At 37.0% G+C, this 23,933-nt stretch overlaps 1 protein-coding gene across 4 annotated transcripts in view; it reads right to left on the reverse strand.

Moving 5' to 3' along the window:
- ARHGAP20 (Rho GTPase activating protein 20) overlaps positions 1 to 23,933 on the reverse strand; it is a 191,242-nt gene that overhangs the window by 32,623 nt on the left and 134,686 nt on the right. For all 4 annotated transcript variants that reach the window (XM_036895688.2, XM_036895694.2, XM_036895690.2 and 1 more), the window contains 5 exons: positions 18,266 to 18,307; positions 17,282 to 17,366; positions 14,350 to 14,427; positions 12,577 to 12,643; positions 10,063 to 10,251 (listed from right to left, as the gene is read on the reverse strand). In XM_036895688.2, the coding sequence (XP_036751583.2) occupies positions 10,063 to 10,251; positions 12,577 to 12,643; positions 14,350 to 14,427; positions 17,282 to 17,366; positions 18,266 to 18,307 (461 nt within the window). The remainder of the gene's footprint in view (positions 1 to 10,062; positions 10,252 to 12,576; positions 12,644 to 14,349; positions 14,428 to 17,281; positions 17,367 to 18,265; positions 18,308 to 23,933) is intronic.

Raw genomic sequence — 23,933 nt, forward strand, 5'->3', positions numbered from 1 at the left:
AAGCACCCACTTCCAACACCGTGCAAATCCCCAAGCAGTATTTAATATGTACATGCAAGAGACTTCCTTTTCTGTGTCCTCAAATTTTTCCTACTACTGTGTTTCTTTTATTCCCTTCCTCCTCACTTTCTGTGTTATCTGCCAGTGGATTAATCAGACCCTTATTACCATCAAACTCTTGGGCGCAGGACAGCCAGTTAAAAGTTGGGGGGACAGCTGCCCTGACAGGCTTCCCTCTGACCTGTTCTGGTGTGATCCCCTGGAGGCCCTCATCTCATGATCTCCTTGGCTGTGAGAGGTCCACCAGACCTAGCCAGAGACGGCACCCACTGGTGCTCACCTAACCCTAGGAGGCAGGTCACGACTGGGTCTTTGGGAATGCTGCCCAGAGAGCCTGAGATTCTCCCTTTACTTTCTTCTTCACCAGTGGCTCCCCACCGAGCTAAAAGCCTTTTCACCTGCCTTGATGCCAGGACCCTTGGCGCCTTTTGCACTCAGAGTTCTTTCTAGTGGTGAGTCTGCTCTATTTTCCGTTTATAGGGGAATGGAGACATTTACTCTCAATGGATCTGCAGTTAATCTACTTAAGTCTGACCTCCCCCTGAGAACCTGCCTCTCCTGCCTGGCAGGCATCTGGGCAGCAACACGGCCTAGGGCCAAAACCTCTTCCCTGGCACAGAAGCTTTTTTCTCACAGTTGCCTTAGCCCAACACAGGTGACCAAATTCTGAACTAATCTGGTAGTCTCTCTGGGTCCAGACCTTGATTCAGGCCTCTTCCCATCGGCCCCTGATGAGGCTCTTGGATCTCTAGGAGGCTTGCCTGGCCAGAATCCTCCCTTTAGGGCCTTTTGCTGACTCTGGGGGCTCAGCTGAGAGCCACCTCCCTCCTCTTTTTCTTTTTATACCCTGACCCCTGTAGCTACTGCCAAAACCTTGAACAGTAGAGCAAGTATTGAGACCGAAGTTTCCTTGAGGCTTACTCCCCTAGAATCCTATTCTCTCATTTCCTTTGCACGTGATTGGAATGGCTCTACCTCTGCCCCTTCTGATAAGGGCAAACAATCACAGATACCACCCATTCAGTGCAAAACAACTGTTTTATGTGTGAGGTCACTAGGACATCCTGGAGCCAGGAGCACTGCCCCTGAGGACGCTGTCCCTCCAGCAGACTGAAAGGAGTAGAGTATGCCAGATTCTTTTAATGGCTGTCCCCCCACCGTCACAGGGATATGAAAGAGGCACCACTGGGACTCTCAACTTTTGATCACAAGCCTTTCCCTAACTGAGTGCTAGGGCTCCCCCAACCAGGCTGGATGGAGACACACGGGAACCTCTGGCAGTGAGAAGGGAACATTTCATTGTTCTGATGACAGCAATGGGCAGAGATGTCCATCCAGAGCACTGTTTGCTGCTAGGCCTGTGCTAGACCACAGAGGATAACCCTGGGACACTGCGCGCTTGTTCTCACTGGTCCTTCTTCCCATTCAGATGGAGAACCAACACTCAGTCCCTTGTGATAGCCCCTTGAGTTGCCCTCCAATGCCGGCAATGCTTCAACCCCCAGATTCTGAAGAGATCAAAGCTCAAATTCTTTTGCATGACAGTCTGACCCCAATACAAACTCCCCAGTGGGGAAACTTAGCCCCCAGAAGGGAGCCTAAATTATAACACCATCCTGCAATTAGACCAATCTGCAAACAGCAGGGTAAATGGCCAGAGGTTCCCTATGTCCAGGCTGTCTTTGTTCTCTGGGAGAGTGGAGATCTACTCCACAAATGTGAGCTAACAATGCTGGCTCTGCCCTGGAACCTAAGCCCTCTGTGAAGAGCAGCAGGTCTAAGCAAGCCAATATCCTCCCCATGGGGGGATGACACCTCAGAACCTAGGCCTTCTACAGAGGGCAGGGGTACAAATAATCCAATGCCCTCAGAGAAATCTCTATTCTACTTTGCCCTCATACCCAAGGCCCCCTCCATCAGACTTGGGGTTTTCAGCCCCCAAACACCCTGCCACTCCCAAATTTTCCCACATTCCAGGTCTCCCTGATACCCCCAGCTGTGCCCCTGATCTGGAGGGCTGTCTGGCTATGGGACAGCAACCATTACCTCCACAGGGGGTCTGACCTTGTGGAGACGTCAAGGGAATTCAGGCCCCAGCTAGTGCATAAGGCCTTCTCTCTCACTTAACTTGAACGACTTAAAATAGACCTGGGAAGCTACACTGATAATCTTGATGGTTATGTAGTTTTCAGCATGTTACAGTTGCCTGTGATCTGACTTGGAGAGATGTCTGGGTCATTCTGACTCATATTCTCACAGACACTAGAGAGAGGAGTGAATCGAGAAGCAAAGAAATTTGTAAACAGCCTACACCTAACAGATCCTAATTATCCCATAAGGGACATAGCTATCCCCTCCATGGATCCCAGATGGGACTACAGTAAATATGACCAACATTGGTTTCAGGACCAGTATTTGATTTGCATAAAGGCCGGGTTTAAGGCTGGAGACAGAAGGTCATCAGCTATAAGGAAGCCTCTGCTGTGACTCAAGAGCCCCCTGAGAACCCAGCCACCTTTCTAGGAAGCTTAGACAGTTCGCTCATTAAACATGCCAATCTGGACCTGGGCTCATAGGTCATCCTGAAAGACAGATTTCTGACCCAGTCAGCACCAGACATTAGGAGGAAATTCCAAAAGGTAGTTCAGGACTCAGAGGCCACGATAGATGACATGCTTAGTACAGTAACCTTGGTGTTTTACAACCAAGAGCAAGTAGTAGAGGCCAGGGCTCAGAGGAGGAAAGGAAGGAGGGGGCGAGGCACCAGGAGGAAGAACGGGAGAGGCTAGGCATGCCCAGATGATGGTGGCCCTGCAGGGCTGAGGGCAGCCCATTAGTACCCCAACCACACCCAAGGATGGCTCCACAAGGTACTATATCTGCCACCAAGCAGTACATAGGACCAAAGAATGTCCCCAAAGGGATAGGCTGCCTGTCACTGCCTGCCCAAAATGCAGAAAGGCATGGCACTAGGCTGCCCTCTGCCCCTTGAAGTGAAGGGATCGGGGGTCTGAGGCAGCCCCAGGCTGGCAACTGCTCAGTTAGCTCCACTGCAGGGATTCACCGTCACCGGACTGGAGCCAAGGGTATATCAATGGATGTAGCAGGGAGGACAGTAACTTTCCTTTTAGATACTGAGGCCACCTGCTCTGCTCTGACTTCCTTCTCTGGACTCCTCACACCAAAGGCCTGCACTGTCTCGGGACTTACTGGTAAGCCAACCTCTCTTGCCCTTTACTCCCCTGGTTCATTACCTCTTTCACTGCCCACCTGTCCCTCTCTTTGGGACTATACTGGTTGTGAGGACATAGAGCCTATTTTAAGCTCCCGCCCAGGTGGTCTGGACACTGCTCTTTGGAGTTTACATTAACAGACATGTCTTTGGCTATGACCAATACAACCTTCCTTACCCAGGATAGTGCCAGTCAGAGCTGGCCAAGTGGGCAGGACTCCTTTCGCCCTAGCAGTGGGGCTTGTGGATCTCCTGGGAACTGCAGGGCAGTCACTGGGGGCTCCTCCCTAGGGATTCAATCTCAGTTATCCCAGGATATAGCTGAGAATTTCTGGCAAAAAGTTGCTGCCTTGACAGGGCTTCAGAGCCAATTACACTCACTTGCTGGGGTAGCTCTTCAAAACCACAGAGCATTAGACCTCCTCACTGCGAGGAGGAACCTGCCTTATATACCTCAGGGAGGAATGCTGTTTCTACATCAATCAGACCAGGTATAGGAGGACATTCACGGGACCCTAGACTCTGCAGATAAGATTCAAACTTTGGGCACAGCAGCCTCAAACTGGAAATCGTGGCTAATGTCCCTCCTTCTCCCCTTGGCATTTCCCTGTTTTACTAGCTGTAGCCCTTGCTGCTGGACTCCCCTTACTTAACCTCTTTACTCAGTTTCCTTCTTCTGGGCTTCAGGCTCTACATCTACAAATGATGTTTCAAGATGGTTATCAGACAGTTCAGAAGTCCTTACCCACCAGATATATTGGGACTTCTGGATCAACCAGAACCTTAATTTGGGCACAGAGTCTCAGATCCTGGGCCCCACAGGATTTAACCAACTAGTTATAAACCCCAAACCCCAGCTGACAGCAAGGTGGAACCCAATCCCCAAACTTTACCCCGTATCAGCAGGAAGCAGCCAGAGTGGTCATCAACCAATATCCCAAGGAACTGGGTCCCAACTGCTTGAGGGGGGAATGTTAGGTAGAAAGATAGACATGAGCAGCTGGAAAAGGGAAGATAAGGTTCAAAGAGAAAGCCGCCCAAACTCTGCCCTGGTAGGGGTCTCATGTGAGGACAACAAAGGCTTTGCACGGAGAGAACTTCCTTCCCAACCAGATCCCAACAGGGGCACAAATAGAATGGCGCTAGGAACTACCCAATCACACCTCAGCGTGGCACAAGCTCACTGAGAGGGAAGATTATATAGAAAGATCTGTAAGTCAAATAACCCCACCTTGTCAGCCAAAGAGGCACATCCTAGCCAGAATGCAATATATAGGACTCCCGCCTAAAAGGTTAGGGCCTTTGTCTTCTTTAACTTTGGCCCCCTCCTTCCTTGGAGTGTATTCAAATAAAACTTTCACTCTGCTTTGCTATTGTGTCCTTGCCTTTCAATTCTTTGTTGGGACAAGAACCGAGGAGAACAAACTTAACCTGTAACAATTTGACTGTGAGCTTCTTAAGACCTGGGAACTCATAGCAGAGCTTTCTCCAGCATACAGAACAAAGCAGGAGTTAAATGAAAGTTAAGTGGCTAGTCATTCCTACTACAGAAAAACTTGTGTGGACCAGAAAAGTTCTGGGATTAAAGTGAAATCTTTCCAGGAATGGTCTGAAGTAGCTCTTGTGGTTCTGGACTAACTGAACTCTCAGCTAATACTCTATCAGAAACTTTTACTCGTTTGTTAACCTGAGAAACAAGATATAATTTTCTACTTAAGAGACAATGTAAAATATCTACTTCTTAAGACTAAACAATTTAAGAGTTTATGAGTTCTGTGGGCTTTAAATTTATAGGCCACAAGCAGAAAGTGATGGACTCTGAGTATGACAAGTGACACTTGGTAAACAATTCTGAGTTCTGTATGTTTATATGTGTTGAAAAGAATTAGTTCATTTTTCACTATTAGAATTGAGGTTAACAGGTGTTATATATGTGAACAAGGGTAGGGAAGTGAGTGAAGAGAGTCATGTTCCTAAACTCATTTCCTCATAAGAGGTTTCTTTTATTTTAATTCCTATTAGGAAAGACTAGGGCACGGAGGGTGGGAAAGAAGGTGACAGAAATTTTTACTTTGAAAGCACATTGAATTTTGATAATCATATGGTTGTATTTCACATATCATAATGAAGCTATTAGAGTATTGAAAACACCAACTAAAAAAGTCATTCCTAATAAAAAAGGATAATAAAATAAAAAAGGAAAAATAAAAGAAACTTTAGGAAGAAATGAGTTTAGGAACAAGACTCTTCACTCACTTCCCCTACCCTTGTTCACATATCATATATTACACTGAATTCTAGTAGGGAAAAATGAACTAATTCTTCTTTTTCAACACATACTATAAGCATATAGGAAATCTCCTATACCGGTATGTTGCCTTCCAATTAAAAAAAATCAAGATCAGTAACAGAAGAAGTGGGGGTGCTGAACGTAAGAAAAAAGACAAAAAGTTAACTATGTAAAATGGTGTCTGTTTCAGAAGTGCATTAGCACTGACATTCCACATGTCATGGCTATGGGGTCTAGTGACAAGGGCAGGGCTTCAAAGACAGAAAGGTTGAGATTTCAGCTCTACTGTTACATGCTGAGTCTCCCCTGTAAAATGGGATAATGATGTTATGTGGTTGTTTTGAGGCTTAAAAGCAAGTTATAAACTGTTAAATTCTATGTAGAGGTAATTTGTTAACATGAGGTGTCATCAAGCAGGAGCCAACAACACCATCCTAAGAATTTCTTGACTCTTTACAGTTCTTTGATCTTCCTAAGCATCTGGTTTTTAGCTCGAATGAAAATACTGCAAAGGTGTAACAGACAAAGGAATGGACACAAGTCAAATGAGATGGTTGTGTTACTTGGGTGAAGCTATGGTATAAAGTTTGGTAAAAGACTGGGACTTCAGCTGGCATGTTTTTGAATAAATGTACATTTCAGTCATCAAAATCAGAGGGCAGCGAATGATGTTCTGTGGGCCAAATCTGGTGTGCCCCTTGTCTTTGGATAGACTAAGAAAGGCTTTTACATTTTTGAAAGGTTGAAAAAAATCAGTAATACTTAGTGACAAAAATTATATGAAATTAAAAGTTTACTGCCCATAATAGTCTCGTGGAAACACAGCTACATTCATTCATTTATATATTGTCTATGACTGCTTTCACTTCACACTCAGTGGCAGAGCTGAGTAGTTATGACAGAGGCTGTTAGTTGTGCTCTTATACTCTGCACTGCTCAGTACAACAAACTGCAGTGACACATTTATATCTGGACAGTATTTTGAGTGCCACATGTATTATGATACTGCAACATTTTTTTACTACCCATCATTCCTAATGTTGAGCTTTCAAGGCATAGTCAAGTGTGGATGACTTTGTTATGGAGTTAAATGGCAAAGTACTGTGCAAACTGTGCAATGACATAATAGCTGTGGTAAAAGAATACAATATATTTTGACCTTATCAGACTAAGCACTCAGTAGAATATTCCCAACGCATGGAAAAGTAATAATTAGAAAAATTTAGAATATTTGAAATATCTCTGAACTGCAGAATTTCTTCACACAAAAAAATAAAAAATAAAAATGAAACTGCAACAAAAGTAAGTTTCTCAGTAGCTCATTTGTTAGTAATGCAAGGAAGGCTGTTTACCAATGGTGAGCTGATTAAACTTCGCATGCTTGCAGTAGTTGAAGAAATGTATACAGAGAAACTAGACTTAATACTATTAGCCTTTTGGGGGGAACAGATAGGTGATCGAATAGTTGAGGACATTTGGAGTAATATCAATATTAAACTAAAAAACAATGCAAATTATTTTCAGTGAATTCCCTTGGTTCTTGATTAGTTGGCAGATATTACCAGTATAGCTCAGTTTATTTGAGAAGTCAGTGCTTTGAAGTGACTGATGGATTAGTCTTAAACAGTCTGTGTAGAGCAACTCCACGTGAGAATTTTCAAAGAAGTTAAGAAAGTCATAAAGTAATATAATTCAATACAACCTGAAGTGGGTTCTGCTTTGGTGGTAAAAGTATGTGGAGCAGAAAAGATGTAATTTTACAAATTTACAAAGTTTGTGAAAATACAGAGTTTAATGTCACTGTATTATTCATCAGTGACATTAAACTCTATGCCTTTGTAGTACTGTGTGGAAAATATTTGAATTTATCAGGTGTTCCTGGATCTGTAGTGTCAATAGTGAACTTCCCACACTCTTGTGGACTTAACCATTGCCAGCTCTGTAAATTTTTTTCAGAAATGGAAGCCAAATAGTCTGCCTTGTGCTATTATGTAGCAGTTCAATGGCTTAGTGGTGGTAAAGTTTTATAGTGATATTTGAACTTAGGGCTAAGATTGATAAAAATTCTTCTCATTCATAGAAATTTCAACAACTATTACTGATCACTGAATGGCCTGGAAATTAAGTGCTTCTATGTAAAACTTTTAAAAGTTTCATTTTGAAAATTACTGGCATTGAATCACAAGTAATGTCATGCTGCTCTTACACTGCTTGTGCTGTCAAAGCTAAGAAAGAAGCAAGATCTCCATTCCCATACAAATTTGTAACAGATATATTTTCAAAGATCAAACTACACTTGCAATAGTGTTGTACTGACCTCAATGCAAATTCAAAGGACATTTCCATATTTCAAACTATTTTAAGTATGTAACTGAGGAGCTTCTACCTAACAACCTTCAATTGGAAGTGATTAATCTGCAATGAAATGACATGCTAAAAGGCAAATATCAAAAGAAGAACTTAACAAAATTCTACAAATGCCTTTGAAGATAGGAATATGCTCAATTAAAATATATGTTTGTAGAATGACCTTAGTATCATCAATACTTATCCATATAAAAAGATATTTTCAAAGATGATGAAATATATAAAATCTCATTATAGGTCAGAATATTTTATATTCAATTATAATCACTGGAATGCTGACTTTGAACCCCAATTAAGTGAAATGTTATCCCCCCATTCAATTCTTCTCATTAGTAGACCTGTATTACATAAAATTTACTCAATTATTACTATATATTGAATATCATCAATAAAAAACTTGTGGAAGCTTGTTTTTTTCTCTCTTGTCATATAAGTACTGACATTAGTATCCTTGATTTTGTCTCTTCGTCAGCAAATTTTACTATCTGGCTGTTTAAAGAAAAAGTCTGCTAATCTCTGATCTAAATCAGTGGCTTCCAAAGCAGTTTGTTCATAAAAATCTTCTGTATTAAAAAAAATGCAGAACTGGTTCACCTGTAATTTTTAGTTGTACAGGTTATTTTGATACCTAGCTAGGATATCACCATTGGTCCAGGTACTCCATTCCTATAATTATCTTAAAGCAGCAACCACTGTTACCTGAACTTCCAATAAACAGAAACAGAAGATTAATAAGCAGAGAATGCCTACAATTTAATTAAGCAAGTCATTGGCAAAATTGGGTAAAACAGTTAAGATTAACCCTGATTATTATTAACCCCTGATTATTGGTCAAATTAATTAAAATTTACAAGGGAACCAGTAAAAGAATTTTGAAAAACATGGGTATAAAGGTAGAAGAGTAAAATATTCTTTTTGGCTTAGATATAAAGAAATATTCCCTTTGCATTCTTAAGGAGAAGTTACAATAGACCTATTAAATTTATTCATTCAAAAAATAATTTTTGAGTACTTATTTATATATGTCAACCACTGTTCCAGGTTGCTGAGAATACAGTAATGAACAAAATCTCTGCCTTCATGGGGCTTGCTTTTTAATGGATGGAAAACTATAGCATCTCTATAATATCCCTTTGAAAATGGCCCAATACATGAGTAAACAGTCTTAGAATCTAAAAGCTCAATTTACAATTACAGGGGAGAACATGACTGGTGTAAATGCAAGGTAGGTTTTTATAGCTGGTGTTGGCAAGATGAGGGGAGTCAGGACGGATGAGTTTAATAAGGCATACAATCTGAGGCTAGGTCATTAGCAAAAAGTGGCAGGGTTGGATGTGTCTGTGTGTGGGAATGCATATAAACCAGTTGCCACTATTCACTGGGTCCCCAGTTGGTTCAACTTGACAACAGTAGCTACAGAAATTCAGCATCAGTTCTCTGCTCTCCCACTCACACTTTTTGGTATGATACAATTTTCTTTTATTTTCTATACAATCGTACGTCAGATTGAGGGCTTAAAGCTAAAATTTGGGTTAGGGTAACTGATGGTCCTTCTATGTTGAATATCACTTTCATCCTTCTAGACTTTTTATGATGGGGTGGGTAAGAGATGACTACATTAACATTTAGATTGGTAGACTAAGAAGAATTTCTGTGGAAATCATTTTAGTCTTCACATATTTATCAGTACCATCCAGGTAGGACATCAGTCTCCTGACAACCATCACTGACAGCCTCCTTTTTAGAATATGACCATTTAGGGGGAACACACAATGCAGTGTATTACAGGACAAAGAAGGCTTTGAGACACCTGCAGCACTGCCTGGTGCCTTTGGCTCTGCAGTGGGCAAAAGGTTAAAGGGGAGAGAAGAGTAAAGAAAGAAGGAATAGACATACTGCTACTAGCTGCTGATCCACATCAGTCACGCCTACTGCTGATTTACAAAACCATCTTCTAAAACTCCGTATTTCCTTTAAAAACATTTAGCACATTTCCAAGAAAAAAATCCCTCATTTGGCTAGAATTTGGGTCTTTGCCTTTGTACTAACTTTGTTTTCAGGAATGAAAACTTTTGCTAAAACAAGTGTTTATGAAAGACAAGAAGCAACTCACCACTCAGTTGTTGGGCTGCAGCCAGGCGGCTAGGCTTCAGGATGAACTGGCACTGCATCTCTTGGGGCAGCTGTTCCATGAGGAAGGGCTCTTGGAGGCTGGAAGGAGTTGTGGAGTCCTTTGATCCCTGTGTCAGGAGCACAGTGTCTCGAAGATGGCTCATTTTAATTCCATAGGGATATTCATGCCCTACACAGAGAAAAACCTAAATGTAGACTTCGGGCTGACTGCTACTGCGAGCATTTGCTCTGTATTGGAATGCACTGCAATTTGCTCCTGCGACTTTTGGTATAAAGAATTCTTTTGTTGACTGATGATCACCATGCATACTCTTACAGATGGAGACTACTGCATAATGCAGGTGGCCCTACCAAAGTAGTTCAAAGGTGATGGGGGGAGGGGAGAAAGGGAAGAGGGAAAAAAAGCAAAGAGAAAAACACATTTAAAGATATTTTGCCTGGAATGCACAGATTGGTTTGTGAGTAGCATAATGTTGGCTTTTCCTATGTTCACATCTAAGTCTGTTTAAAGGTATTCCAGTTTCTCCTTTGACACTAACTGTATCTGTAAATCTTCAGCAAATCCTTGACTTCTCTCAGCCTTAAATCTATGATTTAAAATATTTACCCTACTTATTACATGGTATTATAAAGATGAAATAGGTAAGCCTTAGTGGTTATTATTTAAATAATAAGGGCAAAGGACTATATATTTCAAGCAGCACTTCAACACAAAATATCTGTCTGAAAAAGGCATTTCATTACTTTTGATTAGTTTCATAATCAGAGCTTCTCAAGAGCACCAAGACTGGTTTGTTTGATTTATGCTTTCTTCTTAATGCTGTCCTCTGAGGGTAGTGTTCATAAGCAATAATCAGAAGGAAAGATGGCAGATTATTAGAAATAGAAACACAGAAACAAGATTTGAAAAGGAATTTGCAAACTAGAAAAATTAAAAGCTGGATGTATGGTTGAAACATGATTTTTTGTTCTTTAGTACTCTAAGTAATTACATTTTCTTAATTTAATCCTCATGTACCATTATGCTTCATTTAGTATTTTTTAAGTACAGAGAGAAAGTTCTCTTTTAGCCCTGATTTATCACTGAATATGACTCGTTCACTTTCCTTTTCCTTTCCATCTGACATAGGCATACAATTTCAATGTTTCATGAATAGCAAGTACTATAGTCGCTTCTAGGGATTAAGACCAAAAAAAAAAAGAAAAAGCAACTTCTATGACAGCAACAAAACAAAATCAGTTTATCAAAATAGACAGCAGCTAATTTAACAAATGAAGTTTGCAAGGCACATTAAAATATACAAGGGAGAATTGCTGCTAAATAACAATCATGTCCCATGTCCCACTTTTTTTTTTGGTGAGGGTTAGCAATGAAGCTTAAGGCTGTTTTAAACCTGAATACCATCTACATAGTTTTAATCAATGCATTTTACTAAAACAATTACTTTAAGTATTTATTTGTTTTTCAGTCACAACTTTTGTTGTTCATTGACTTTTACAAAAATGATGTTAAAAAATACAAAAAATGAAACTGAATTTTGTCTTCAGCTATGTACATGATGGCTTTCTTAATGTCTCAATATATATTTCACAGAAAAAGTTTGATTTTAGATAATTCAGATCATTTGAAACCTTCTGAATTACATAGAAGTGATCTCACAGGTAAAAAAGGATTACATGAAATAATATGATATGCTTTGTACAGTATCTGGTAGATAATAAGCATTTAGAAATTATTAGCAGAAATTGTCATTATCATTGTCACCACTACTATCATCATCTCAAGATCTGTTATAGATACTGCCCCTTATTGTAATTGCTCTATTTCTGTTAACCAGACTGAATGACCTTACTAAGAAATATTTTTTATCTAAATGATTTAAATATGGTTAGACATAACTTATTTACCAGTAATTCTTCAAAACAAATGCTGGAAAATTTGGTTAAAGAAATAGCAAAGTAGTTAGTGAAGTAGTAGCTAGTTGGTAAGTTATGAAGATTTTTAGAAATCTAGGCGGAATAATCTCATTTTCTGATGCCTAGGAAAGTTTAGGGAGCAGGGCAGTTGTTAAATACCGGCAGATAAGAGCCATGGCTGGATCACAGATGGTTATCCAGAGGGGCAGCACAGTCGGTAAGAAAGGGAGCAGAACATCCGAAAATAAATAGGGAAAAGGAATACCAATATATTGCTTTCTTATAGGAAAAATTAAAAAATATTTGGCAGGAAAGTTCTGCTTGTAAAATGAGAAAAAAAGAGAGGAATATTTATACTTCTCTTCCCAACTATACCCTCAGCTGCTGGAATGAAGAGATAATTGTCTAGCACATAGGAAATGCTTGATAGATATTTATTAAATGAATAAACAAATGTTACATGAGATTTAGTATTTAATAGTATTTAAATTTAGGACTATATGACCAATTCTCTGAAAAGGTTAGAATTATAATGAAAACAAAATCAATCCTATCTTGGATTTTCACAGAAACTTACCAATAAGTGGGTATGGGGCTTCTTCTTTGCCAGAATTGACCCATAACTGGTAGTCTCTCCCAGAGCCCTTGGAGATAAAAGAATTAACAGTAATTCTTTCATGGTTAGTAACTGAATGAGGACACATTTTTTGTCATTTTTATATTTTGAAAAAAATGGGGACAATGTAATTGTTATTTAGGTTCATGGGCATGGATATGGTTTTTGAATATGGTGGTGCTGATTCCTACAACTCATCTTCTCTCTAAGACCCAACCAAGGACTCAGGAATTCTATTCTTTTTTCCTAGTGATGATTAGGGATCCACAAACTGCAATGGAATCAGGCCCTCACTAGTTAGGTAAAACACAGACTACAGAATCACATAAAGGCCCTTTTATGAAGGAAAAAGAAATTTCCTGGCTTTCTAGATGGCTAATCACTTCTTTATAGAGTCCTGACTTCTGCTATGTCTCTGGACTTCTCAGAGAATACTGGACTTAATCTCCAACATGCCCCTGCAAAGACAACCTTGTTATCCAGAAAGCCACAGCATTGCTGTTTCTGTGATGCAGAAGTAAAATCTGAAAGGGTGATTATTAGCTCAGCCGCTTCTAAGCAGGAGGAGAATGACCAAGAGGCTTTCAGGAGATAGGTAGCTGGCACAGTCTACCTGGGGCAAGTCCAGTCCTGGGGACAGAAAGGACAAGAATTCTGTCTAGAGAATAGACCCAGTCATGGAAAACAATGAAATTGTTCACTAGCAGAATTATAACTCAGCAATACTAAAAATTCCACTTGAAAAAAATAAGTCTAAATTATACAGACTTTGCTGTATCCTCTAGAAGAGGATAAAACAAAAATACTTTAAATGAAGCAAGAACAGATTTGGTATCATTTAATATTTTTGCCCTTTAGCTTCTGATTAGAAATCACTGCCCTGACCTTACAATGGAAGGTCCGGGCTATGGAGAATAACCCTCCTGCTCCACTCCCCTACTCTGTCACTTCCTTCCCTATCCTCAAGTCAAAAACATTTTTATTGCAAAAGCAAGAGCAACCTAATAAAAATCCTTTCTTTTTTTAGTGTCTGAAAATACTGTAATACTCCCTTAGAACAGAATAACCAAATAGCTTTAATTCCTAATTACAATGAATGGAAATATTTTTGGTCTGAGGAGATTGATGAATTTATTCAAAGGAAAAGCATAAATAAGAAAATGAGTCATGTCATTAGTTACTCTCTCTCCCTTTCCCTTAAATTATTCACTGTCTTCCAAGATATAATTACATAAGCTTAGAAATCAATGCAGAGGTGCCTGCTTCAATTCACCATCCTAAGACTGACTGAATCTTGGGGATAATGAGAGAATTGTTAGAGAGAAAAACCAGAAGAGGAGAGGAGATAGGGAAAGAATAGTCATATAGTGACAAGTGGGAAGGGAGAAGAGGCTAAAACTTTCTTATTAAGAATTTCATACCAAGAAAAACCTTCAATGCATATGTATATAGTATATACAATAAAAACACATATTATTATTATTATTCTAAAATTTTAGTCTAATGTTATTATGCTTTTCAGTTCACACAGGTTTTAAAATGGGAGCAGAAGAATAACACCCAATATTAAACTAACAGAAAGGCTTTATTGTCCTTATTTTCTGCATTTTTGGGGACTAAATATGAGTTTGGTATCTCTAGTAATCAGCTATCATATGATAGAAGGGATAATATTTACATGAATCTAAGGTATCAGAGTTTGTGTTTAAATAAGAATATCTAACAGTAACTTACAGTTATCCCTAGCATTGGTAGTGACATGCTGATAACTTCACTTGCTGTATCTGAATTTTTTACTGTTATAGTTTTAGACTGTAGGAAAAAAAGATATAAGAAATATAGTTATAAAAAAGGATTTTAAATTAAGTGCACAAATAATTATTGTCAAATGATTATCCAAAGACAAATCTTGATTTCAAGTGTTGATAGAATAAAATACATGACTTGAATGGAATACAAACTCTTGATTTTAAGTTACTTTTATTCCATTATGTATTATGCCTTTTAATAAAACACCCACTTCTTTTAAAATAAAGAATATGTGTTCACAAAATATAAAAGCCTAAACAAGAAAGGAAAAGAATAAATGTATTTCAGAGAGAGTACATGGAACACCCTCCCAACCAAAATAAAAGTTGGTGAGGTTGGTCCTCTTCATCATTTCTGTAATTGTATTTCCATAATGCACTGTGTAATATAAAAGGGAGAAAGCTCGATCACTTTTTATTTCTTCATGAGTACTATTTTAACAGTGTGGGTTTTTATTTCTTTGCATGGTAAAAAGTCAGTTGGGATAAATGAGAATAAGAACTGGTTTATAAAAGACATTTAAAGTTTAGCATTTCTACAAACCACTATTGAGCACTTTCTTTATATCTGGCAATTTGGCTACTGTGATTTTCACTGTTGTAATCTGTAAAGGCCTTAAAATCAATGAGTCTAACAAACAGGATTGAAAATTTTGAAAAAGCTCAATTCCATTCCAACTCTGTTATTGAACAGTGTATCTATAACAGTGTTGTGATAAACTAAAATAGAGAAATTACTATTTAAAAATAGAAAAACAGTTTTCAACAAACAGAAAAGGGATTATTATCACGATTCTGAGGTATCTATAGAGTTCACTGAATTTCAGGACATTATTTAAATATAAGACAATGCTAGGCTATCAAAAAAGAAATGTTTACTATGCACATATGTTTTATATAATTATCAGATAAATCAGCAATTAGGAAGTGTCCCAGATAAGGCTTAAATGGTACAAATAAGTAACAAATGGAAATAAAATGATACAAAAATAATATAATGATATAAAAATAAAGCTAAGTAAAATTCACTGATAATTCATCATTTATCCTTCCATTATAGTATTTTTTCTCTGTAAGCCAATTATTTGACATGACAAATTGCCTCTTAGGTTGTTTGTTCATTAATTTCAATTATGTTCCTTGTAGCTCCAAGGATTATGCAAAAATGTCTCAGAATCCAGCAGGGTTTAGAGCCCCCAACCCAGTGCTTATCTTCTCCCAGAGCATCATAGATGGTTTACATTATGGACTTTAAGTTGAGATATAATTTCATGAAAGGCTTCTTTTCTTTTAAAGTCTGAAAGCCCCTCTATTTAATTTAAAGAAGTCTAAAAGTACAGAATCTATCCTGTAATACTAAGAATCATTCCTAATATACCTGTTTTCTAAGATAATGATTTTTCTTTATATTAGGCACATATGTTCAAAACAGTAATTATGGGATATATATTTTCCCTTGCATGTCTCTCTGGTAGACAAAATGAATGAATTTCAGCAGATAGTGCTCTTTGGCCAGTAAACAAATAGACAAAAGTGAAGATGTCACTATTTTTCTCCATATTAGCAGAATTTACTGATAGGCTGTGCATAACTAGAGGCTGAGGATAAAGAAAGAATGTATGCTTCCCATACATGCACTACTATTTTGTGGAGGAACCACTTCTTCTGGAAGCAGAGCTCTTGTCATAAAGCAACTTTAGAGAGCAAAGGACAGTGTGTCAGATCATTGTTGGCTTAACCAGTGTACTAGTGATAAAAACAGAGCACCTGACCTGACCACATCTCATCTTCTCTTTCAAAAGACAGTGGGGTACCAGTCCATATACTGAAAGTGTTTAAAAAACTCAAGGGATTTTCCAAGAAAATCCTGAGTGTAACCAATTGCCACCACAGCTAAAACAAAGATGGCAGAAAAACAGTGTTTTTTTGTTTTATGTTTTTGGGTTTTTTTTTTTTTTGTTACTTTTCTATAGGAGATCTTAGTTTCATACCATAAAAATTTGAGTATTTCCCTGAAGCAGTGATATCTGGCACTCTTATCAGAATATTTGAATAATTCTTGCTTTGGAGCAAAACATAACTGTTTCATACTACTTATTTTTCCACATGCAAAACTATTCTGTGTGACCTATGGCTGCTGTGAACTATAATAATCCAAAGTATAAAAACATTCATAAGCTTCCATTTTGTTCATCACTGATAACACTTTGATTCTTGTACTGTATTTCAATTATCTTGTACTGTAATTGTACTATAATTCAATCAAATTACACATAATAACTGGGGCTAGATTTAATTTTTACTTGAGCAATATGATAAAAACTGTGAGGTAGAAACATGCAGATCCCTTAAAAATATTATCTCTCCCAGCTCATCCATTTACTAACCTGAGGGATTCAATACCTAAAAACTCAAAGAATGAAGAACGTTCTAAAGCCATTCTCTACATAAGAAGTGACAAGTTGGAAAAAAATTGCTTAATACTAATAGGAAATGTCTTCTTGTGGAAATGGCTTTACTGCAAGTCTCTACAGCTACTACTTAAAGGATCCAGAGAAACATTAATGCCAGAGGAAAGAAAGAGATGTGACAAGAAATACTCTTTTCAAGTGTAAATGTTAAACACTGTAGTTAATATAAATTTCTCTTGCTTCATTTTCTCTAGTTTACTTCATTTTCTCTTAGTTCATTTTCTCAAGACATACATATACCTAGAAAAATGCATGTTCTCACAAAGTTATTTCTAAATGCCCACTTCCATAGCACAGACACAATCTGTCTGCCTTTTTTAAAAAATCCATGGTGTTCTGCCTTATGCAGGGACTTAGAATTTTATTTTCTGGCTTAGAAACACTTACATAGGCACAATTCCCAATGTCCTTGGCGAAGATTTTGAGGGGAATGCTCTTCGGGTAGTCCTTCTCTTTCTCTAGATTGATGTATCTAATCAAATGCAACAATAACCCAAAACAACACTGAGTCAGATGGATTTTGCTAATGGCTTATTTTTAAATCAATCTATTTTGCTAGCATTTTCAATATACTTATATGCTATTTTTTAAAAAGACAGATGGGAAGACAGCAAAATCAGACTACATTATGGGGTGGAAGAGAATAAAAAATTCTCAGGACGTTAGGTATGGGCACAAAAAGAATGGGAGATCTAATTCAAGTGAGGTTTGAGCATTACAGTCAGGCTAAGGCACCTCTGGGTGATGTGTTATCCTCAAAGCTTTCCTATCTTCTCAGGACAGGCCCAGACCTTACTGATAAGTACAGGAGCATATATAATAATTCATTAGACCAAACCAAAACATGGCCTTTTACTTCTCATTTAGGTATCCAGTGGAGTGTAAATCTTGGTAATCTCATTGCTTTGGAAGAGAAAGAAGGGAGGAAGGAGGGAAGGACTACGGGAATAAGAAATGAACCTAAATAGACATTTTAGTCTGTATGCTCAAAGATAGGGATAATAATTGAATTTTGAGATGCTTAGCAGAAAATTGGAAACTTCATACATGCTTTGAGGAAACTGTTAGCTCCAAGCAGAAGACTGGAGACACAGAAAGAGATGGGAGGGTTTATTGACTAATTGATGTCCAAAATGATCTAACCAGACCTCAATGTTCTTTTTCCTAGAAAGTAGAAATATGTGTAATGAGAGAACACTATTTACAGTACATAGCAGCTAGTGTACAGTCTAAGTAAAAGCTTATTTTGAGGACAAATGAACAATTTCTATTAAGGAGAAGGGGAACTGTTTGGGGCACATCTCTGTAGAGAATAATTTAATTCATTTAACTACAGGTTAAATATTAAAAACATGTACACTGAAAAAATACCTCTGAAGGAGAGAGAGCCATTTTTCCTTTTGTTCTGGGGAACTGCAATCAAAGAAAATCAGTGAGAAAAATTAAACCACACAAAATACTTATGCTAACACATTTAGGATTGCCAATCCAGATGGAATTATCCTGTCCTTACCGATGTATCTGTACACTACTGCAATGCTGGTATAACTGTGTTCTGGAGAACCCTGAAGTGAAAATCCCCACTAGCAGAAATTACACAGTCAAGTATAGTTTTATTAGAATAGCTTGAATGGATCCAACACAGATCTACTTTCTCAATTCACGGTTCTTTCACAAGTGGCACTGTTTTAGTGGATAGAATACTTATTGGGAATTCAAACATCTAGTTCTAAAATATACGCAAGCTATATAATCATTGGAAAATCCCTTAACATCTCTAAACTTCAGTTTCCATACGTGTAAAACTGGCCTAATTTTCTCAGAGTATTTTTGTAGTTTTAAATGCCATACAAATAGGAAGTATGATTAATTTGAGATTAAAGACAATTGATGGAAATATCTTGGTCTAGAAGCCTGCCAGTTTGTTGTCAGGACAAGAAATACAAATTAATTGCTTTACACATATAGCAGAATTTTAATTTAGTAAACTAGTTCATAGAAAACTTATTCTTAATTATTATGATCTTCTTATTAAGATCAATTTGTTTACAATTAATTACTATTAGTAATTCTTCTGAAGATACTACTGGACTTAATTCTTAAAGTTAAAAATAATGTGAAGTTAATTCCTATATGTTCTTGTTATTCACTAGCTTTTAAAATCATCTTTCTAATCTTCAAGAAGTTGGAAATTCTATAGTTATTTTCTTGTTCCAGAAAAATACACTTAAATATTTGTAATTTGTTTCTAACTTTGTTGCTTAGCAATTTCTTCATAAGCAAACTCACTAGGACTGTGCATCAGAAAATGTATTACTTTTACCACTGACTATACAATTTTCATCTTTTACAATTCCTTACAATCTTTTGATGTATTTTCCTTTTCTAAATAGAGAATGTTTTAGGTTCATTTATGTCAAATACTGGATTTATTTAGCAAAAATCTATGTTGAAAAATAGGGGTTTTCTTTAGACCTGTTGATTTTTTCAAAGCAATGAAAGAAAACTGTTCCTTTAAAGTAGTTTTAAGTTTTGATTTTTTAGTGACATATATATTACATAGAAAAAAACTGTATAATTCTTAACTGTACAGTTTGAAGAATTTTCACAAATTGAACAAATCCATGTGCTAGCATCCAGATTATGAAACAGAAAGCTCTCTTCGTGCTCCTTTACAAGGTACTAGTTCCCACTATCATGACTTCTAACAGAGTAGAATAGCTTTGCTTGTTTGGGTACTTTATATAAATCTAACCATATAGTATATACTATTTTGTGTCTGGCTTCTTTCATTTGACATAATGTTTGTAAGACTTACCCATATCCAAAAATAAATGAAATAAATAATTAAATTGTATGTTTAATTCATATAAATTTATTTGTACAGTCTTATTGTATTTTCTTCTTTCTCCTGCCCTGTGCAAGAATCCAGGAATTCTTTTTCCTTAGTAATTCTTAATCTCATGCATTTTTACAGAACTAAAAAGAGAAGTATTCCCAAATCAAGGTTATCTTAGTTTCATAAACACCTAAGCTCATTTGATAAGAGTCACAAGAGGAGAAAGCAGTATATCTTAAAGAAAAAGTTCAGGCAGATTGGGAAAATTCCTTCCAATTTGGAGGGAATCAAGTCTTGCATCCCTGAAAATGAGCTAGGAACCATGTCACTCAGTTGAGTTGCCTAAGAAAACAGGAAGACCCCAGAGGAAATGGTTGTAAGGAGCACCGAGGGAGCCTTGTTGCTAGGCATCAAGGTTTTTATATCAGCAAAGATACCTGCACCCCACATGTGGCAAGTAATCAGAGCATCTTTGGATATAAAAGAACAACTCCTGGCATAGAAATAGAAAATGTCAGCAGTGGCAATAGACTGAAGGTCAGAAGTTTTTTATCTGTTTTGGAGTTACTACAAAAGTCTTCTGTATTCTGATTCTACCCTAAGTATACAAGGATTTCAGTAAAAAAGAAAATTTGATTTCTTAATAGCCTCCAAAATGGGGGCTCAAGATATGTTTTCATTTCATCTATATATAAACAGGCTTTTCTTGTATGCCTGAGTTTGCAGACTAAGAGTAGTAGGTACTTAAGTTAAAATATTAGTCTTCTGATTATTCTTGAAGATAGATCAATATAATATTTAAGTACTTCCTCTGTCTTAAGTACTTCCTCTGTCTTTTGAACAATTTTCTCATTTACTGTATAGTTATCTGTAAAATCCAGGTGCAATGCCTATTTTTCTTAGATGTAGATCCTAGGATTGTGATTCTGGGTACAAGTAGTGATAGAATAAAAATTCCTTTTGGCTCAAGGTAAAGCATGGAAAGTTCAAATTTATTGTTTGCTCTTACTCCAATTTGACTCAACTGGGAATTCTTCACTGATTCTGGCAATTGTCAGTCTTAGATGTCAAAGGTATTAATCTTTAAGTTTTTGGTTTATTTACAAATACTGTAGTGACTAGCTAGGAGAGACACTGCTTCTTGAGCTGCTGGCTTGATGGCATTTTAAGCTGATCAAGACCTAGATTTTTCTTAATATTTACTGATATATATATATATAAATCAATCGATCATCTATCTATTTATCATCATGTATACCATTTTTTATGTTCCTTACCCTTTCCTAAAGATCTAAGCTTCCCTCTGATATCATTTTACTTTAGGCTGAAAAACTTTCATCAGCACTTTTTTGTAGTACAGTTCTACTAGCAGTAAATTCTTTGAGTACTAAAAAAAAAATCTTTGTTTCACCTTTTTCTTTCAGTACTTTAAAGATGCCATTCCACTGTCTACTGAAAACATGATAGTTTCTGATGAAAAAACCACACTGATGCAAACTGTTGTTCCCCTTTATGTGTTGTTTTTCTGGGCCTTCTTTCAAGATTTTCTATTATCTTTGGTTTATAGCATCTTATCTAAAACATGACTAGGTAAGTTTTCTTTATATCCCTCCTGTTTGGGGTTTACTGAGTTTACTGAATCAGTACATTTATGTCTTTCTCCAAATTTGGGAGGTTTTCAAACCGTTATTTTTCTTCAAATATTTATTCTGTCCCATACCTTTTCTTTCCTTTTTCTGGAATTTCAATTACATATATATTGTATCTTTTGGTATTTTCTAGTAAGTTTCTGAGGAATTTTCCATTAAAAAAATCTTTTTCTCTATTCCTTAGATTGTACAAAATATACTGATGTATCTTCAGATCCACAGACTCTTTCCTTTTTCATTTCCATTCTGCAACTAAGGCCACATGGGATTTTTAACGTTTAATAAATTGTACTTTTCAGTTCCAGAATCTTCATTTGGCTCTTTTTATATTTTCTATTTCTCTGCTGAGATTTCCTATCTTTTCATTCATTTCAATGGTCTTTCTTTTAACCTACTGAACATGACTGTAAGAACTACATTAAAGTTCTTTTCTGATAATTCCAACATAATGGATAATCTCAGGATTGGCTCTTTTTATGATGTTTTCCCTTTTCTTGTTCTTCATATGTCAAGAAATTTTACATTGTATTGTGGACATTATTAATATTCATTTGGGAAACTCTAAGTTCTGTTTTATTTGTAAAATGGTATTGATTTTTTTTTTAACAGATAACTTGATTAGATTCAAGCTGCAAACTGTATCTCACCTGTGGGGGAAAATATCTCAATTCAATTCTTTTAGTCTTATATTCAAGCTGCTTTAAGTCTGTTCCATGCATATGTGCTTCAGCAATCAGTCAGATACTTGGGGAGTCTATATACAATATTTGGAAATTCCCTTCTCTGATACTCTCCTTTTGAGATTTCCTTCCTCATTTTATATGTCGTGGCTGACCCAGACTCTGTACTCAGGTTCTTCAGCCCAGGAAGACTCTGGGTTTTTGTCAGTTTAGTTGCCCTGTGCCACGATGTGGCTGCAGCCTGCCTCAGGCTAATGCCTTAAAAACAGGAAACTCACCCAGTGCTGGTGCCTCCTTTCAAGTTTCAATTCCTCTCTAAAATCTGCAAACTTTTGTTCACTTTCCAGAACCTTCAGGTGTTGTTGTTTGTATTTTGTTCAGAGTTTACACTTGTTATCTGTAGGGTGGTCAGTCTGCTAAGACCTCATTCTGCCATACCAGAGGCAGAATTCTTCAACACTTTTTTTTTCAAATTATCTTTTTATAATTTTGGAAAAATTTTAGATTTTCCTTAAAGTTGAAAAGATGTACAGAGAGTCCCTATATACCTCTCACCCAATTTCAGTTTCCTCTAACATTATCCTCTTACATTATCATAGCACATTTGTCAAACTAAGAAACCAATACTGGTACATTACTATTAACTGAACTGTTTACCATTCAGATTTTCCATTAATGTCCTTTTACTGTTCTAGGATCCAATCCAGGTTACCACATTGCATTTAGTTATCAGTTCTCCTTAATGACTAGTCTATGACAGTGTCTATGTTTTTTTCGTCATTGATTTTTTTTTTGACCTTGATAGTTTTGAAGAGTACTGGTCAGGTAGCCTATAGAACATCACTCAGTTTGGACATATTTTATGTTTTTCTCATGATTAGACCTGGGCTATGAGATTTTGGGAAGAATGCCAGAAAGGTGAGTTACTCTTTTCATCACATTCTGTCAAGAGATATATGATATTCATATGACATCACTAGTGTTAACCTTAGTCATGGTTAAAGTACTATACTTTTTGAGGAATACAATGCATGTAAAACTTGTTTCCATATTTTGCCTTCTTCTTATAAAAGAGTTCTATGGAAACTCCTTGATTAAAGATGTCATGTAGTCCCATCCCTCACTTGAAAGCACTTCCTTTTACCTATAACTCCAAGATTAAGCAATAGTAAATGATAATATCTAGAGAAATATGTCATGGAAAAAGAGGATATGCAGAGAATGATACAAACACATGTTTCTTCCAATAAGTTCTTAAAACCTTGTGGTAGACCAATAGTTCATCAGAGAATTTTATGACATGACATTTCTTTATCAGAAAATTAACAGCTGGGAAAAATTTAGTTATTTAGGAGTATGCCTGAGGAGCTTGGTGGCAGTGGGGAGAGAAGCAGCAGAAAGAAAAACATTGTGTGCATTTGATGAATACCAACTCTATAAGTGCAAAACAAATACTGGACCTGAGGGTGCAACTGCTCAAAATTACAGGTGTGAAAAGTGCCAGTTTAGCATGTTCAAGATAAGAGCCTAATGATTCTCTTCATACATTTTCCAACTCCATCCCACCCAAGGAATAAGTCTTAGGAAACTTTTACTGCTTGAATCATAAATTTGCCTTTGATTTGTCACATCTCTATACCAAATCAGAATCTGATATACAAGTCAGGCACCCCATTATTTCATGACATTAATTTTATTTTGGTAATTAAAAACTATTTCTTTAAAAAGTTTAGGAGTATAAACTTGTTATTAAAACCTAATTGAAGTACTTTATAAGATTTGTTTCAGTAAAGGCCTACCTATTTCAGTGGTTTGAAAAGACCAACTCAAAAGCTTAATATATAAAACCTGAACATTAGGGAGGAGGACGT

This window comes from Manis pentadactyla, chromosome 13, assembly GCF_030020395.1.
Source record: "Manis pentadactyla isolate mManPen7 chromosome 13, mManPen7.hap1, whole genome shotgun sequence".
Taxonomy (NCBI): Eukaryota; Metazoa; Chordata; class Mammalia; order Pholidota; family Manidae; genus Manis; species Manis pentadactyla.